Source organism: Taudactylus pleione, unplaced genomic scaffold (genome assembly GCF_031769625.1).
Source record: "Taudactylus pleione unplaced genomic scaffold, aTauple2 ptg000095l, whole genome shotgun sequence".
Lineage (NCBI taxonomy): Eukaryota > Metazoa > Chordata > Amphibia > Anura > Myobatrachidae > Taudactylus > Taudactylus pleione.
The window spans coordinates 5,443,050-5,462,934 of record NW_028284497.1 but is presented as its reverse complement, the minus strand read 5'-3'; the positions used below and the strand labels follow the sequence as shown (position 1 = coordinate 5,462,934).

Genomic DNA, 19,885 nt, shown 5'->3' with positions numbered 1-19,885 from the left:
CATCAACAAAGTAGCATCAAGCGTGCGCCTGTGTCATAAGTGAAGGGCTGGCTGGCTTGACCATTAAAGGGTGCTGTAACCCCCAAAGTGCACTCCAAACAAAATAAAAAAATATTTTCTGTGTTTGTGAATTGAATGCACTGTGGCTGCACGTGCATCAACAAAGGAGCAGCGCCAAGCGTGCGCCTGTGTCCCATAAGTAAAGGGCTGGCTGGCTTGTCCGTTAAAGGGTGCTGTAACCCCCAAAGTGCACTCCAAAAAAAAGAAAAAAATATATGTTTTTTTGTGTTTGTGAATTGTGTGCGCAGTAGCCGCATGTGCATCAACAAAGTAGCGCCAAGCGTGCAGCTGTGTCATAAGTGAAGGGCTGGCTGGCTTGACCGTTAAAGGGTGCTGTAACCCCCAAAGTACACTCCAAACAAAATAAAAAATAATTTTCTGTGTTTGTGAATTGTGTGCACTGTGGCTGCATGTGCATTAACAAAGGAGCAGCGTCAAGCATGCGCCTGTGTCATAAGTAAAGGGCCAGCTGGCTTGTCCGTTAAAGGGTGCTGTAACCCCCAAAGTGCACTCCAAACAAAATAAAAAAATATTTTCTGTGTTTGTGAATTGTGTGCACTGTGGCTGCACGTGCATCAACAAAGGAGCTGCGCCAAGCGTGCGCCTGTGTCCCATAAGTCTGTTAAAGGATGGTGTAACCCCCAAAGTGCACTCCACAAAAAATAAACAATTCTTTTTTTTCTGTGTTTGTGTGCGAAATGTATGCGCAGTAGCTGCACGTGAATCAACACAGCAGCAGCGCCAAGCATGCGCCTGTGTCATAAGTCAAGGGCCGGTTTGGACATCTGGTCCGGACTGAAGGACGTGCCAACAATGTCAATTTCTGACATGTCTACTGTCACTGCATATGATACTGTCACCACTGACAGAATGGGGGAGGAATTATTTTCTGTGTTTGTGAATTGTGTGCACTGTGGCTGCACGTGCATCAACAAAGGAGCAGCGCCAAGCGTGCGCCTGTGTCGTAAGTAAAGGGCCAGATGGCTTGTCCGTTAAAGGGTGGTGTAACCCTCAAAGTGCGCTCCACAAAAAAAAAAATTCTTCTTTTTTTTTTCTGTCTTTGTGAATTGTGTGGGCTGTAGCCGCACCTGCATCCTCAAAGCAGCAGCGACAAGCGTGCGTCTGTCTGTTAAAGGATTACATCGGTGACAGCAACCAAGTAGGCATGTCAGACAGTCCGTACCTGTACTGGCAGGAAAAAGAGGCAATTTGGAGGCCCCTGTACAAACTGGCTCTATTTTACCTGAGTTGCCCCCCCTCCAGTGTGTACTCCGAAAGAGTGTTTAGTGCAGCCGGCAACCTTGTCAGCGAAAGCCGTAGGAGGTTGCTTCCACAAAATGTGGAGAAGATGATGTTCATAAAAATGAATTATCAACTCTTCCAGGGAGACCAGCCTCCAGAACGTACAGAGGGACCTGTGGTGGTGGATTCATGCTGGGACGAATTAGTACTCTGTGAGGATGAGGATGTACACAACACTGAAGAGGGTGAGGAATCGGTGGATGAGGAGGATGAGGACGACAGCTCCGTAGAGCCAGTTTGTGCAGGGACAGATTAATTGCCAGCTTGTTTTGTGGGGGCCCAAACGAACCAATAATTTCAGCCACAGTCGTGTGGCAGACCCTGGCGCTGAAATGATTGGTTTGTTAAAGTGTGCATGTCCTGTTTATACAACATATTTCCAAGGACAATTCCATCTCGCACCTCTTTTTTTTCTTTGCATTATGTACTGTTTGGGGCCTAGTTTTCCAAACTGCCATCCTGTCTGCCTCTGCAGTGTCACTCCTAGATGGGCCACGTGTTTGTGCCGCCCACTCGTGTCGCTTAGCATAGTCATCCAGCTACCTCGGTGCAACCTTTTGGACATAAAAACACTATTGTGAGGTGCTCAGAATAGACTGGAAATGAGTGGAAATTAAGGTTATTGAGGTTAATAATAGCATAGGAGCAGAAAAACCCACAAACTATGTGATTTTAGCTGTATTTATGCTTTTTTTCAAAAAAATACAGATCCAAAACACAAAACCCAGAACCCAAAACACGGAAGGGTGGTTTTGGCAAAACCAATCCAGATCCAAAACACGAAGAAAGATCCAGATCCAAAACACAAAGAAAGATCCAGATCCAAAACCAAAACACAAAAAGTGTCCGGTGCACACCCCTAAAGTATATATATATAGGAGCCACTGGTATGACTAAAGATTGGATATTATTTGTTGGTGACTTTTAATGTATGCCAGTATCGAAAGAACAAATGCTGATCCATCGTGTGTGGCATCACCAATAAAATACTCAATATAAAGCAAGGTTGATGTTTCTTGGAGAGTGCCCGAAACTATATTGTTATGATTCACCGCCATGCGATGGTGATGGTAGATCTCTGTGGTAGCACCTCACATGCTGAAATAGATGGTCGAGTGCAAGAGCATATAAAAAAAAATATATATATATATAAATAATATAAAATCTGACAATATCTGTCCCGTCTCTGATATGCACAGTGGGAGCCAGGGTGCGCGTCGCAGGAACCAACAGCTCCCACTGCAGGGAGCAATGGAACAGACCTTTGCTGGAGAAGATGGAGGAAGACCACTCTGCGGGTGCCAGCAATGGGGTTACTATTCAGCGGAGATGGATTGGGGAGGAAGGGGGCTGGAAGGAGCGGGAGGCAAGATGGAGCATATATATTAGTGTCCAGTGCTGTCCTTAACATGGATTTTTGAAGAGGCACATTTTCCAACTGCTCTTGGACATGGTCATGATGAGGCCCGGACCGAGTTCACAGACTTAAGGCTGCTCTATCCCTTTCGGCACGGAGGAAGCACTAAGACTTTGGGGCCTATTCACCATACCTAAACTTTCTCTGGAGGTAATTCGGTTTAGAACTCGCATGGAGTTCTACCTAATTACCCGAGGAATTCATCATTCCTCCTCCCCATAACTATCTATTCCGAAAAGCTGTCATTTTTGCAATGACAGCTTCCCGAGAAATAGATAGTTTTCCCTATCTACACTAACTTACCGCAGCTGGAATCCGTGCTGCGCATGCGCTGTTACATCTGGAAAAACCAGTGCATGTGCAGCACTGCCTACAGCTGTGGTAAATTTGTGTGCTCCCCAACCCCACCGCCTCCCTCCCTCCTCCGCTCACCTCTACCCGTCCCGCACTTACCTGCCCACGCAGCAGCCTCCGGCGTCTGCTATGCTGACACGTGGTCTTCCAGCAGCTCACAGTAAAGTTTAGAAAATAAAAAATAAAAAAATTTTTTTCTTCTAAACTTTGTGTTCTGTTTGGAGACCACTTGCCAGAGCAGCCACAGGAGCCAGAGGAGGGAACAGAGCGACGGAGGAAGACGCCGGGGGACCTGCCCATCTGAAAGCAGGTAAGTGTTACCTACTATACGCCACCTCACATAATTTTCTGAATTTGATGAATACCATAATTTCCATATCCCCATACTAATGTATGGGAAGTGTGGAAATTAAAACAGGAGGACTTAACCAGGAGATATCAGTGATATCTCTTGCGTTAAGATTCTTCATGAATACTAAAATAACATTAATTAAGGAAAATGTCCTTAAAAACGTTATTTTAGTGTTGATGAATAGGCACCTTTATGCTGAGCAGGGGGGCTTGTGTAGCCTTTCACTGCACTGCGGCAGTGGTGGTCTATATTATGCTCCGTACTCACTTGACCTGGAAAGAATGGAGTTCTCCTCAGTTGACTGGCGGTGTAGGGAGGGAACAGCATGGTGAGCTGGATTAAGGGTTTGGGGGCAAGGAAGACTTAAAAGAGGGGATCCCTATAGTCTAAAATTAAGAGCATAGTCATAATGGGGGCGATTCAATTCAGCGCGATGTTGAATAGCCCCGGGAAGGAGTTCCCAAAGCTATTCAATTCACCGTGTTGTTAAGTCCAAGTACAGGATTTCTGCTCCCACCCTCCTGAGTTGCGAACAAAGGGCCTGATTCCGACCCGGTCGCAAGCGCTGAGCGCTCACAACCAGGTCGATGGTGGCCCACAGCGCATGCGCATGACGGAGCCGGCTCCGTCGTGCGCATGCGCGAGACCCGGCTAGCGACGGGCAATCCGTCGCTCCGGGTCTCGCACCAAAGGGGGCGAGCTGTCGATGTTGAGTGGGCGGGCCGGGGGGGTGGCTGCCCAAACGGAGGCGTTCCAGTGATGTCAGTGGAGAGCTTCCGGCCCTGTTAGAGCCGAAAGCTCTCTGGGGCTTGCGATGAACGAGACCCTACCACAAGGGTCTCGTCGCAAGCCCGATGGCCGCTCCTAAAAAAAACAGCGCCTGCCCTGATTTAGAATCAGGCCCAGGTATCCAACCTAAATGCCGGCTGCAATGCTATTTTCTGGCTTAGCGCAGTGCTAATAGCCTCGCGGCCAGCACTTTAGCCAGATAATGCCGGTTACCATGACTAAACACCCAGCTTAAGGTGCAGTAACCAGCATTCTCCAACTTAAGTGGTTCTAGTTGGACTTAACATCATGGTAAATTGAATAGCTCTGGGAACTCCATCATGGGACTATTCAACATTGAGCTGAATTGAATCGCCCCAATAAATAAGATAGAGACAGTAAGAGGGAGTTACTAGTATATATATAATATATATATATATATATATATATATATACAAACAATCTTATTTGGACAGGGTATGAAACCAGCCAGCACCAGCTGTCTCCAGCCCCCGTTGGCACACCACTTTATATGTGACCACACCCCTTTATATGTGACCATGCCCCCTTTACCACGTCCCTGTACTGGGTTCTTACTATAAAATCTTGGAGGGTATGCATATGCAGTCACACATGCAGCAGGTCACATTCCTATGCAGATAAACATATAAGGTCACATATACAGAGCCTCATACATAAACACAGTTAGAAACACTAAAGCTGGCCACACACTAGACCAACTTACATCCAACCAGCCAACTTATTGATTGGTTAGAATGAAAATCTGGTAAGGAATGGGAATAAATGATGATCAGCAATTTGCTCCTAAATGCCAGAAAACAGATGAAAATGGTCGTTACACAAGTTTGTTAAATGTTTGATCTAAACAATTTGTTCAAACAGTTTTTGTCCATTTTCCGGCGTTTGGGAGCAAATTGCTGATTGTCAGTTATTCCCATACCTTATTGGGACATTGACAGAATTTTCATATTTTGTCCTCTATTCACCACCACAATGGCTTTGAAATGAAACAAACAAGATGTGATTTAACTGCAGACTTTCAGATTTAATTTGAGGGCAATTACATCCAAATCAGGTGAACGGTGTAGGAATTACAACGGTTTCTATATGTGCCTCCCACTTTTTAAGGGGCCAAAAGTAATGGGACAAACTAAACAATCCTAAATCTAACTTTCACTTTTTAATACTTTGTTGCAAATCCTTTGCAGGCCTGAAGTCTGGAACGCATAGACATCACCAGATGCTGGGTTTCATCCCTGGTGATGCTCTGCCAGGCCTCTACTGCAAATGTCTTCAGTTCCTGCTTGTTCTTGGGGCATTTTCCCTTCAGTTTTGTCTTCATCAAGTGAAATGCATGCTCAATCGGATTCAGGTCAGGGGATTGACTTGGCCATTGCATAACATTCCACTTTTTAGCCTTAAAAAACTCTTTGGTTGCTTTTGTAGTATGCTTCGGGTCATTGTCCATCTGCACTGTGAAGCGCTGTCCAATGAGTTCTGAAGCATTTGACTGAATATGAGCATATAATATTGCCCAAAACACTTCAGAATTCATTCTGCTGCTTTTGTCAGCAGTCACATAATCAATAAATACAAGGGAACCAGTTCCATTGGCAGCCATACATGCCCTTGCCATGACACTACCACCACCATGCTTCACTGATGAGGTGGTATGTTTTGGGTCATGAGCAGTTCCTTTCCTTCTCTTCTCTTCCCATCACTCTGGTACAAGTTGATCTTTGTCTCATCTGTCAATAGGATGTTGTTCCAGAACTGTAATGGCTTTTTTAGATGTTGTTTGGCAAACTCTAATCTGGTCTTCCTGTTTTTGTGGCTCACCAATGGTTTGCATCTTGTGGTGAACCCTCTATATTCACTCTTGTGAAGTCTTCTCTTGATTGTTGACTTTGACACATATACATCTACCTCCTGGAGAGTGTTCTTGATTTGGCCAACTGTTGTGAAGGGGTTTTTCTTCACCAGGGAAATAATTATTTTGTCATCCACCACAGTTGTTTTCCGTGGTCTTCTGGGTCTTTTGGTGTTACTGAGCTCTGCAGTGCAGTCTTTCTTTTTAAGAATGTTCCAAACAGCTGATTTGGCCACACCTAATGTTTTTGCTATCTCTCTGATGGGTTTGTTTTGATTTTTCAGCCTAATGATGGCTTGCTTCACTGATAGTGACAGCTCTTTGGATCTCATGAAAGTTGACAGCAACTGATTCCAAATGCAAATGTCACACCTAGAATCAACTCCAGACCTTTTACCTGCTTAATTGATAATGAAATAACGAGGGAATAGCCCACACCTGTCCATGAAATAGCTTTTGAGTGGATAGTCCCATTACTTTTGGCCCCTTAAAAAGTGGGAGGCACATATTGAAACTGGTGTAATTCCTACACCGTTCACTCGATTTGAATGTAATTACCCTCAAATTAAATCTGAAAGTCTGCAGTTAAAGCACATCTTGTTTGTTTCATTTCAAAACCATTGTGGTGGTGAATAGAGGCCAAAATCTGAAAATTCTGTCAATGTCCCAATATTTATGGACCTGACTGTATATATGTATATATATTAGGGGTGTGCACCGGCCACTTTTCGTGTTTTGTGTTTTGGTTTTGGATCTGGATCTTTCTTCGTGTTTTGGATCTGGATTGGTTTTGCCAAAACCACCCTTCCGTGTTTTGGGTTCTGGGTTTTGTGTTTTGGATCTGTATTTTTTTTAAAAAAAGCATAAAAACAGCTAAAATCACAGAATTTGTAGGTTTTTCTGCTCCTATGCTATTATTAACCTCAATAACCTTAATTTCCACTCATTTCCAGTCTATTCTGAACACCTCACACCTCACAATAGTGTTTTTATGTCCAAAACGTTGCACCGAGGTAGCTGGATGACTATGCTAAGCGACACGAGTGGGCGGCACAAACACGTGACCCATCTAGGCGTGAAACTGCAGTGGCAGACAGGATGGCAGTTTGAAAAACTAGGCCCCAAACTGTACATAATGCAAAGAAAAAAAAGAGGTGCAAGATGGAATTGTCCTTGGGCCCTCCCACCCACCCTTATGTTGTATAAACAGGACATGCACACTTTAACAAACCAATCATTTCAGCGCCAGGGTCTGCCACACAACTGTGGCTGAAATGATTGGTTCGTTTGGGCCCCCACAAAACAAGCTGGCAATTAATGTGTCCCTGCACAAACTGGCTCTATGGAGGCAAGATGTCATCCTCATCCTCCTCATCCACCGATTCCTCACCCTCTTCAGTGTGTACATCCTCATCCTCACAAAGTATTAACTCGTCCCCACTTGAATCCACCACCACAGGTCCCTCTGTACCTTCTGGAGGCTGGTCTCCCTGGAAGAGCTGATAATTCATTTTGATGAACATCATCTTCTCCACATTCTGTGGAAGCAACCTCCTACGCCTTTCGCTGACAAGGTTCCCGGCTGCACTAAACACTCTTTCGGAGTACACACTGGAGGGGGGGCAACTCAGGTAAAATAGAGCCAGTTTGTACAGGGGCCTCCAAATTGCCTCTTTTTCCTGCCAGTACAGGTATGGACTGTCTGCCATGCCTACTTGGATGCTGTCACCGATGTAATCCTCCACCATTCTGTCAATGGTGACAGTATCATATGCAGTGACAGTAGACATGTCAGAAATTGTTGCCATGTCCTTCAGTCCGGACCAGATGTCCAAACTTGGTCCTGCCTGCCCTGCATCACCGCCAGCGGGTTGCTTAGGATACCTAAGTTTTTTCCTGGCAGCCCCAGTTGCAGGAGAAAATGAAGAAGGAGCCGTTGACGTGTCACGTTCCGCTTCAGCTGACAGTGTGTTCACCAGCAGGTCTTTGCACCTCTGCAGGCTTGTGTCGGCTGGAAAGAGAGACACCACATAGGCTTTAAACCTAGGATCGAGCACGGTGGCCAAAACGTAGTGGTCTGATTTCAACAGATTGACCACCCTGGAATCCTGGCAAAGCGAATGAAGGGCTTCATCCACAAGTCCCACATGCCGAGCGGAATCGCTCCGTCTTAGCTCCTCCTTCACTTTCTCCAGCTGCTTCTGCAAAAGCCTGATGAGGGGAATGACCTGACTCAAGCTGGCAGTGTCTGAACTGACTTCACGTGTGGCAAGTTCGAAGGGCTGGAGAACCTTGCACAACACGGAAATCATTCTCCACTGCGCTTGAGTCAGGTGCATACCCCCTCCTTTGCCTATGTCATAGGTGGATGTATAGGCTTGTATGGCCTTTTGCTGCTCCTCCATCCTCTGAAGCATATAGAGGGTTGAGTTCCACCGCGTCACAACCTCTTGCTTCAGGTGATGGCGGGGCAGGTTCAAGAGTGTTTGCTGGCGCTCCAGTCTTCGGCACGCAGTCGCTGAATGGCGAAAGTGGCCAGAAATTTTTCGGGCCACCCAAAGCGTCTCCTGCACGCCCCTGTCGCTTTTCAGAAAATTCTGCACCACCAAGTTTATTGTGTGAGCAAAACATGGGACGTGCTGGAATTTGCCCAGATGTAATGCCCGCACAATATTGGTGGCGTTGTCAGATATCACAAATCCCCAGGAGAGTCTAAGTGGGGTAAGCCACTGGGCGATGATTTCCCTCAGTTTCTCTAAGAGGTTGTCGGCGGTGTGCCTCTTACTGAAACCGGTGATACACAGCGTAGCCTGCCTTGTAACGAGCTGGCATTTCTGAGATGCTGCTACTGGTGACGCTGCTGCTGTTGCTGCGTAAGGTGATACATCTACCCAGTGGGCTGTCACAGTCATATAGTCCTTAGTCTGCCCTGTTCCACTTGTCCACATGTCCGTGGTTAAGTGGACATTGTGTACAACGGCATTTTTCAGGACACTGAGGACACTTTTTCTGACGTTTCTGTACAGTCTCGGTATCGCCTGCCTAGTGAAGTGGAATCTAGACGGGATTTGGAACCGGGGACACACTACCTCCATCAATTGTCTAAATCCCACTGCACTAATGGCGGATACCGGACGCACGTCTAACACCAACATAGCAGTCAAGGCCTCAGTTATACGTTTTGCTTCAGGATGACTGCTGTCGTACTTCATCCTCCTCGCTAAGGACTGTTGGAGGGTCAATTGTTTAGTAAAAGTAGTGGTGTTCCTACTTCCTCTCTGGGATGATGAACGACTCCCAGCAGCAGCAACAGCAGCAGCGGCAGCAGTAGGCGTAGCAATGCAGGATCCTCCGGAGGAATCCCGGATAGGAGAGTCAGTCATGCCAGTGACATGGCCTGCAGGACTACTTCCAATCCTAACTAAGGAGGAAATTGACGAGGAGGGAGTTGACGGTGTGGTTTGCAGGCGCTTGGATACAACAGGACAACGGGATTTAGGTGTCCCTGGACTGCTTACGGTCTTAGCCAAAGTTTCTGAACTTGACAGTAACTTTTTATGAACGCGCTGCAGGTGCCGTATAAGGGAGGATGTTCCTAGGTGGTTGACGTCCCTACCCCTACTTATTTCACCTTTACATATGGTACATATGGCAAGACAGTTGTTGTCCGGATTTGGATAGAAATATTGCCAGACCAAAGAGGTGGAATGTTTGGTCTTCTGCCCAGGCATGACCGTGATGGGCTTTTTCATCCCACGGACAACAACTGTCTCCCCCGGAGCCTGATTTAAACAAACCACATCACCATCAGAATCCTCCTCGCCAACTTCCTCCTCAGCGCCAGCTACACCAGTATCCTCATCCTGTTGTACTTCAACAGTGACATCTTCAATTTGCATATCAGCAAGTGGACTGTGGGTGCTCCTTTCAGCACTTGCAGGGGGCGTGCAAATGGTGGAAAGAGCCACCTCTTCCCGTCCAGTGCTGGGAAGGTCAGGCATCGCAACCACCACCACACTTGGACTCTCCTTGGGGATTTGTGATATCTTCTTAGAAAGCACAGTTCTTCGCTGTGCTTTTGCCAGCTTAACTCTTTTGATTTTTTTAGTGGGAGGAGGGCTTCCATCGTCATGTGAAGCTGAACCACTAGTCATGAACATACTAGGGATCGACCTTAGCTGTTCCTTGCCACTCCGTGTCGTAAATGGCATATTGGCAAGTTTACGTTTCTCTTCAGCTGATTTAAATGTCTTTTTCAAGGTCATTTTCCTGAACTTTGCCATTTGGGATTGTATGTGCCCTCTACTATGACATTGGGCATCGGCCTTGGCAGACGACGTTGATGGCATGTTATCGTCTATGTCATGACTAGTGGCAGCAGCTTCAGCACTAGGAGGAAGTGGTTCTTGATCTTTCTCTATTTTATTTTTATCGGAGAAAGTTTGGTCCTCCATTTATGTTATATCGATTTGATATATACGTGCGGCTAAACACAGAAAATAATTTTTTTTTGGGTTTGGACTGGAGTGTACTTTGTGGGTTACAGCACCCTTTAACGGTCAAGCCAGCCGGCCCTTTACTTATGACACAGGCGCACGCTTGGCACTACTTTGCTGATGCACGTGCGGCTACTGCGCACACAATTCACAAACACAGAAAATAATTTTTTTTTGGTTTGGACTGGAGTGTACTTTCGGGGGTTACAGCACCCTTTAACGGTCAAGCCAGCCGGCCCTTTACTTATGACACAGGCGCACGCTTGGCACTACTTTGTTGATGCACGTGCGGCTACTGCGCACACAATTCACAAACACAGAAAATAATTTTTTTTTGGTTTGGACTGGAGTGTACTTTCGGGGGTTACAGCACCCTTTAACGGTCAAGCCAGCCGGCCCTTTACTTATGACACAGGCGCACGCTTGGCACTACTTTGTTGATGCACGTGCGGCTACTGCGCACACAATTCACAAACACAGAAAATAATTTTTTTTTGGTTTGGACTGGAGTGTACTTTGGGGGTTACAGCACCCTTTAACGGTCAAGCCAGCCGGCCCTTTACTTATGACACAGGCGCACGCTTGGCACTACTTTGTTGATGCACGTGCGGCTACTGCGCACACAATTCACAAACACAGAAAATAATTTTTTTTTTGGTTTGGACTGGAGTGTACTTTCGGGGGTTACAGCACCCTTAACGGTCAAGCCAGCCGGCCCTTTACTTATGACACAGGTGCACGCTTGGCACTACTTTGTTGATGCACGTGCGGCTACTGCGCACACAATTCACAAACACAGAAAATAATTTTTTTTTTGGTTTGGACTGGAGTGTACTTTCGGGGGTTACAGCACCCTTAACGGTCAAGCCAGCCGGCCCTTTACTTATGACACAGGCGCACGCTTGGCACTACTTTGTTGATGCACGTGCGGCTACTGCGCACACAATTCACAAACACAGAAAATAATTTTTTTTTGGTTTGGACTGGAGTGTACTTTCGGGGGTTACAGCACCCTTAACGGTCAAGCCAGCCGGCCCTTTACTTATGACACAGGCGCACGCTTGGCACTACTTTGTTGATGCACGTGCGGCTACTGCGCACACAATTCACAAACACAGAAAATAATTTTTTTTTGGTTTGGACTGGAGTGTACTTTCGGGGGTTACAGCACCCTTAACGGTCAAGCCAGCCGGCCCTTTACTTATGACACAGGTGCACGCTTGGCACTACTTTGTTGATGCACGTGCGGCTACTGCGCACACAATTCACAAACACAGAAAATAATTTTTTTTTTGGTTTGGACTGGAGTGTACTTTCGGAGGTTACAGCACCCTTAACGGTCAAGCCAGTCGGCCCTTTACTTATGACACAGGCGCACGCTTGGCACTACTTTGTTGATGCACGTGCGGCTACTGCGCACACAATTCACAAACACAGAAAATAATTTTTTTTTTGGTTTGGACTGGAGTGTACTTTCGGGGGTTACAGCACCCTTAACGGTCAAGCCAGCCGGCCCTTTACTTATGACACAGGCGCACGCTTGGCACTACTTTGTTGATGCACGTGCGGCTACTGCGCACACAATTCACAAACACAGAAAATAATTTTTTTTTGGTTTGGACTGGAGTGTACTTTCGGGGGTTACAGCACCCTTTAACGGTCAAGCCAGCCGGCCCTTTACTTATGACACAGGCGCACACTTGGCACTACTTTGTTGATGCACGTGCGGCTACTGCGCACACAATTCACAAACACAGAAAATATATTATTTTTTTAGCACTTGGGGGGAGCACCCCTGATGGACAGAGCACCCCCTGGACAACACTACAGCACTCCTTTAGGACTGGGACACTGCACAGGACTTTGGAGTGGACACAGCCCCTATGGAGAACTGACTGCACAACACAGTCCAGCCAGCCCCTATGGACTTTGAAGTAGTGGACACAGCCCCTATTAACAACAGCAGCACAGCACAACACAGCCAGCCCCTATGGACTTTGAAGTAGTGGACAACAGCAGCACTACACTACACTACACTACACTACACTACACTACACAGCCCTAACTCCCACCCTCCCTCTTCACTGTCCACAGCCGAGTGAGAAAATGGCGCCGACGCGGGTACCTTATATAGGATCCAAAACCCGCGAGACTCGGAAGGCGGGATGATGACGTTTTGCCTCGATTTCAGATCCGAGTCAGGCGGGAAAAGTCGAGCCTGACTCGGATCGGACTCGGATCGGGGGGGCTCGGGGGGGTTCGGATTTCAGAAATCCGAACCCGCTCACCCCTAATATATATATATATATATATATATATAAACAATCTTATTTGGACAGGGTATGAAACCAGCCAGCACCAGCTGTCTCCAGCCCCCGTTGACATGCTCCTTTATATGTAACCACGCCCCTTTATATGTGACCATGCTCCCTTTACCACGTCCCTGTACCGGGTTCTTACTATAAAATGTTGGAGGGTATGCATATGCAGTCACACATGCAGCAGGTCACATTCCTATGCAGATAACCATACAAGGTCACATATACAGAGCCTCATACATACTCACAGTTAGAAACACTTAGGGGTAAATTTACTAAAGTGAGTGTTTTTAGAAGTGAGTTGTAAAAGTGATGTTGCTTATAGCAACCAATCAGATTCTAGCTATTATCTTCTAGAAGGTGCTGGTTAAATGTTAAGTACAATCTGATTGGTTGCTATGGGCAACATCACTTTTAAAACTCACTTCTAAAAACTCTCACTTTAGTAAATTTACCCCTTACACACACATATTTATACAGTAGTTAAACTGTCTCTTACCTTATAGGTCAAGTACTGGTTGTTCTAATTGTCACTGGGGAGTTGTACGTGGGACTGTAGCAGATCCGCCCTCTGCCCCATGATGCCAGAGCAGCCAGACAAGCAGGCAGGAGGCAGTACAATGGGCCATTTAGCCACATCCCCTGTCCTCAGAACACACCCCTTTCCTTTCTTCTTACCCTACAGCAGAGGTCTTCAACTTTTGACCCTCCAGCTGCGTGAAACTACAGATCCCAGGATGCCCTGCCACAGTTTTAGCATGCTGTTATATAAAAACTGTGGCAGGGCATGCTGGGATGTGTAGTTCCACAGCAGCTGGAGGGCCAAAGGTTGAAGACCCCTGCCCTACAGCATTAACACATACTTGCCTACCCTCCCGATTTGGCCGGGAGCCTCCTGAAAATCGGATGCTGCTCCCGGCCCCCCGGAAAGGCAGGCAAGTCTCCCGGGCCCCGGCGATGTGTCCGCCTCCCCCCTTGGTTGTAAGTACAATCACCAGCAGCGGGGGGGCGGTGACGCGATTCGCGCTGAATCGCGTCATAGTGGCTCTGCCCTCGGCTGCACAAAGCCATTAATCACATGCCATTAATCATTGTGAAGAGGGGGTGGAGCAAAGATGACGTAATCATGCCCCCATGCTCCGCCCCCAATGACGCATCACCGGCCGGGCCCCGCCTCCTTTCAATGCGTCACACCCCCAGCAGTGTAAGCCCGACAGACCCCTCCCGGAAGGAGGTAGCTAAATGTCGGCAAGCCTGCATTAACATCAGCACTTCAGCTTTAATTAATGTCCCCCACAGGCAGCACACAGCAGCTGGCAGCCTGTGATAGGAATTTTTCTGTAATTGAATAGCTCCGGGTACTTTACCTAAGAAAACACACTTCATGTCTCACGACTAATTGCATCTGTCTCTTGGAATGCAATGGTCTGCTCCCGAGGAGCACCTGACTGTCCCTACATAAAATGATTTAAGCTCCAGTGAGTAGGGCAATAGGTAGCTAAGCAGGAGCGATCTCTTATACTGCTCAGCCAATCACACATAAGAGCAGCAGCAAATCCTTTGTTAAAATAAGTAGTAGATAATTCGATTCTATGGGCGGAATTCAATTGTTTTCGCGGCCCATATCTCCCGTCTAAAGTGACCACTATGCAATTGTTCCAGACTTTCGTGCTGGTCGCGCCCAAAGTGGTTGGGTTTAGCCGCGTAAAGCAGCTAAACCCGACCAAAGTGCTGGGCACGATCGCGAAAAGTAATGTTTGGGTGCCCAAACATGTCACTTTTCGCACATTTCAGCTCTCATCCCCCAGGGGCTGCGAGCTGAAATGTAGCGCTGGCAGGTGATCGTGCCCAACAGGAGCAAGAATTGAATAGCTGCGTCGGGCACGATGGGGGCAGGAATCAATTGAATTCTGCCCTATATGTGCAAAGTGGAAAACTAGGTACAATTCTGCGTATAATGCACACTTAGCACAGACTGCTTTACATTCGTACATTTCCTCCCATCAGTGGTTGCAAACATTTTCTCCAGCAGACAGAGGTGCTGAGAGGGGGTGGAGGGAAGTACATATACAAAGTACCTGTCCCGGGTCCCCTCAGAGCCTCATCCCCCCCCTCTCCCGGCCTTAGCTAAATTGCATTATGGGCGGGGGAAAGTGACTGTGCAGACCAAAAGCTTCTTATTGCTCTGTCTTCTTATTTTTTATAATAATTCATCATCCTTGTTGGACAGCAATACAATACATTTGCCTTCATGTTCCTGTGTTGGTTATGATGCTGACACTGTGATATTTCCTCTAGGTCCTGCTGGCAGCAGACTCGTGTAGCAGCCAGTTGTTGGCTGTCAAGGTCATCAAGAAGAGGGATCTGCTGGACGAGGGCAAAGAACTTGCGTTTGTGGAACGGAGGGTGTTAGAGCTTGCACATGGGAGCGCCTTCCTCACACATGCACACTTTGCTCTACAGACCAAGGTACTGTTGTGATCGCCTCTTTATTCCTAAATACCCACACATACCATACATGCTAATATTCTTCTGCTGTGACTTTCCTTTCTTAAATAATGTAATCTCATCTAGATGTAAAGCACAACGGAATATGCTGGCACCATATATATATAATACATTTCCAAAACTGCATATACTGTATCTACAGCACTTGGTGATAAAGGGATTATTGAAGATAGACAGGAAGACAGAATTAAATGTTGTACCTGGGTGTATGTCAGTAACATGTCTCCAATTGGGTGCTGCCTTCAGTTTTACATTTATTCATGCTTGTCCACCTTTTGCTTCTCCTCCCGGGAGTAGCCTGGGGAGAAGCAGGTGGGCTTTGATGGGGGCGGGACCTGATGGGTCGCTTCATTAAGCCCCCCCCTTCACAGCAAATTCCCAAGATTTGAGTATATTTAAAAAGAGGGTGGGGCTAAATGGCGCGATTCATGGTGAATCACATAATTAAGCCCCGCCCCCTACACGTGGACCCACGATCGTCGCAGAAATTCTCCCCATTCTGCCCACTTCACTAGGAAGTGGGCAGAGTGTGGGAGAAGTGCCTACCCTTCCGGGGGTGCAGGGGGTTACCCGAAAAATCGGGAGCCTCCCGTGAAAACTGGGAGAGTAGGTATGTATGCATTTATTACAGTAATATCTCCTGCCCATCTGCTCCTCCACTGCTGGATCTGGGCTGTTTACCTGATTTAAATATGGCACAGACCTTAGACGATGGCCATTTAATAATGGGGTTATCTAAGGAACGACATTCACTGGACTAGTAAATGGGAGGGAATAGCAGGTCATGAGGATGGGATATCCTAACCTGGAAATATTGTTAAGAACTAGCTGTCCATAATTCCTTTTATCATATAGTTACTGATATATTATTATAACACCATCACTGCTGTAAATCATTCCCCTCTAATCTCTGTAGTAACATATTTCCCCTCTCACCTATAGTACAGTATTTCTTCCCCATCCCTCCCACCTATACAGTAACACATTCCCCTGCATATTACTTCTGTCAGGCGCTCCGTGGTAACTAGGTAAGTATTGCTAACCTAATTCCCTACCTTAACCCTACTTTTGGGGTGCCTAACCCTAACCTCCCCCCAAGTGCCTAACCCCCCCTCTAAGTGCCTAAACCTAACCCCCCCCCTTCCCCTAGCCTACACCTAACCCTCCCGGGGAGGGGGGCACCTAACCCTAAGTCCCCCTGGGAGCCCTAAAACCTAACCCTCCCCCCGAAGCTGTCCACGCCTGCAGCCCGGCTTACGTTCGTTCGGTATGCCGGGCATCGGGCTCCCAGCATAGGTCTAATGACAGATGTCGGGATTTCGATGTCATTAGTACCTTGCCGGGATTGTCGGTAAGCTGGCAGTCGACATTTAGACCATCGGCTTCCTGACTACATCCTGTATTAATTAACTCAACTGTTATAACATTATAGACCATATTCCATAAACCGTAATACTTCTATTTACCCCTTTTGCCCCCTGCCCTCTCTCTGCTCTACTTTTCCTCCCCATGACTGTCCATTATATTTCCATGAGGAGAAAAGAAGCAAAGGATCATTTTTAAAAATTAATAATGTATATAATGTATCTTTACTTATTTACGGTGTAAAGATGCCAATCCCCACGGTCCGACTTTCTCCCTCCTGGCTTCTCTGACATGTATAATGATACTATTGCTTCTACCATACACAGGAGCATTTACTACTCGGAATGGAGTATGCATGTGGCGGAGATTTCCATCGTCTCCTGCAGAGGAAAGGCCGCCTTACCATCCCCAGTGCAAGGTGAGGATATAGGAGAATATCTTGTTAGAGACACTGGTTAGAGGAAGGACTTAATGCATACTTGCCGACTATTTAATATTCCTCCCTGGGAGAGGCCCAGGGAGGTGAAGCAGGTAGGCAGAGTTGGGGGCGGGGTTGGCCAGATAGTGTCGTTAAGCCCCGCCCCCTCATGGGAATACACTGCGATTATGCATAATTAAAATAGGGTGCGGGGCTAAATTACGCGATTCTCATAGAATCAATTTGCATCCACATTTGTGATGGTTTTCAAACTTCTAAATTGCATTGGGTTTTACCCCTTATATTCTGTAAGAGCCCACCCTACACAGCATTGGGCCCTGCCCTCTAAGGGGGAACCTGAAAAACTGATCTTAAAGGTGCTACTATTTATTTTATTTCCCATAGAGACACTACTATTAACTTTATTTATCATGGGGCACTACTCTTTATTAATTATGGGGTGTCATGCTACAGACACTAAGGGGTCTATTTACTAACAGTCCACTTAACGTGGAGTTATTGCCGCTCCTGCTTCGCCTGCTAGCACTTCGAAACAGGAGCTGGCTACTGCAAGTATTACTACAAACAGAGCAGCCGGGGTGGGTGAGCGTTAGCAGCACAGTAAGAGACACTGGACTCGCCATCACCAGGTCTCCGTGCAGCAGGAAGCAGAGAGGAGGGTTTTTTTTTCCAACAAACTTTATTAACAAACGGCCAACCTGACACAGCTCAAGTCTTGCTTCTCCAGTGAGGAGAAGCAGATACCGGCAGCTACAGGAGGCGATATCAGCACTGGATACGTCACCTGACGGTAAGTGACATCTCCTCTTAGTAATACCTGGGACACTGGGACACTTAGCGCTGCCATAGGTGCAGTGCGATATTGTAGCCTGCACTTAGTGCTGGCAGGCTGCAGGCAGAGAAAATCCCTTTAGTAGAGTACATGCTGAGAAGTTGTATGTACAGGGATTTTCGCTGTCTTTAACGTTTTCCCCCTTTTCTCCCCTTAGTAAATAGACCCATTAAAACCACCTGTTAACCTCTCCGGTGCTTGTCCAGGCTAGCGTTGAGCTCACGCTGCACATCACTCCCGGCTGGTGCTGAGGTCTACTCCTGCCCCCTCTGCTGAGTGTCCTATCACTGAGTATGGAGATGGCTCTCCACAGTCATTTGCTCACATCATGTCTCCCCAGCATGATGGTATACAAACTGCATGCCAGAATTCCCTCCAGATCAACAGTATGGGCGCAGCCATGTTGGACTCTGTCACCTGACTCTCCTCCACCACTTAGTGTGCTGCTCCCAGACCAGATGATCTCATCATCCAATCCCTGGGGATCCTCCCCTATAAATTCCTTTTCTTGACTGGCCTCTGTTGCCAGTACAACAATGCTTCCTGCTGAAATTATAGCTTACTGCTAAGCTCCCAGATACTCTGTATTTGAATGGTCCCAGTCCGTTATATCCAGTTCCTAGATCTGATAAACAAGTCTCTTATACCATCTTTCACACCAGTTTGGTTTTTACCACTGAGACTTGTTTTTACAGCCATCAGTTCCAGCCGATACCTCCAACCATCGGTCTCATCTGATGCTTCCAACATCGGACTCTTATAAATGAAGGCCCTCATTCAGAGCCGTTCGCTATTTGCGTTCGTTCGTTCAAAAACAAGGGGTGGCTATTCAAATGATCCGTTCGCACATTGCAGTCTGTTCACACCTCTAAGTCTGAACGAGCGAGCAAAACATACGCTCGTTTATTTGTTAAAAACGCCCCCTGGCCGCTCGCACCATACGTCATGTCCGCTATTTATTAGATTAATCGAGTACATCGAACAGGATATGAACTGCTCGCTATTCTTGTGGTTGGTTTTTTCAACCGCTATTTTGCGAGCAGTTCTGAGTTAAAAAAAACCAAGTGACGTGGTCAATGACGCTGCTGGATTAATTATGCACACCCATAAAACGCCCGTTTTGACCTTTAAGCACGCCTGCGTTCTGATCTCCACTCCCCGTTTTCAAGAACCTTCCCCTGTTACCACCCACATACGCCTCATTCTGTCACTCAAAATAGCAGGCACTCGCTATATTGCGTACAAACGATTTTCAGCCGCACTGACTGGTTCGAGCATGCGTACTAAAAACCGTACGCATGCGCAGATGTGCGAACATCGCTCGGAACGAGCGTACTGCCGCTAGCGAGTGGCTCTGAATGAGGGCCTAAGTTCCTCAATTCATCAACATCGGTTCCAACCGATCAAGTTAATCAATTCATCAACATTGGACTCATATTAATTAAGTTCTTCACTTCTTGAACATCGGTCTCAAACCGATCAAGTTAATCAATTCTTCAACATCGGATTCAAATCCATCAAGTCTTCAAATCATCAACATCGGTCTCAAATCGATTCAGCTCTCAACCCAGCATAATCGGTCCCAATCTTATTCTGCTCATTAATTCAGTAATATCACCTCCAGTTCTCATCCAATCTGCTGCTTAATAAAGACATTCTATTTCTTTTCTTCGGGCCCATCGTTCACTGCCATATCTCTATCTCCTCACATCATTACATGAGGAAGTTCTGGCTCAAGCCACCCAAGTTCCTTCACGCATCTCTGATCTCCCCTTCAGCCTCC

The 19,885-nt window shown here is 46.8% G+C and overlaps 1 protein-coding gene across 1 annotated transcript in view; it reads left to right on the top strand.

The window, feature by feature from the left end:
* Positions 1 to 19,885, top strand: part of LOC148526530 (protein kinase C delta type-like) — a 45,525-nt gene that overhangs the window by 18,176 nt on the left and 7,464 nt on the right. The window contains exons 3-4 of the mRNA XM_088470164.1: positions 15,257 to 15,427; positions 17,158 to 17,249. Coding sequence (XP_088326290.1) covers positions 15,257 to 15,427; positions 17,158 to 17,249 — 263 coding nt within the window. The remainder of the gene's footprint in view (positions 1 to 15,256; positions 15,428 to 17,157; positions 17,250 to 19,885) is intronic.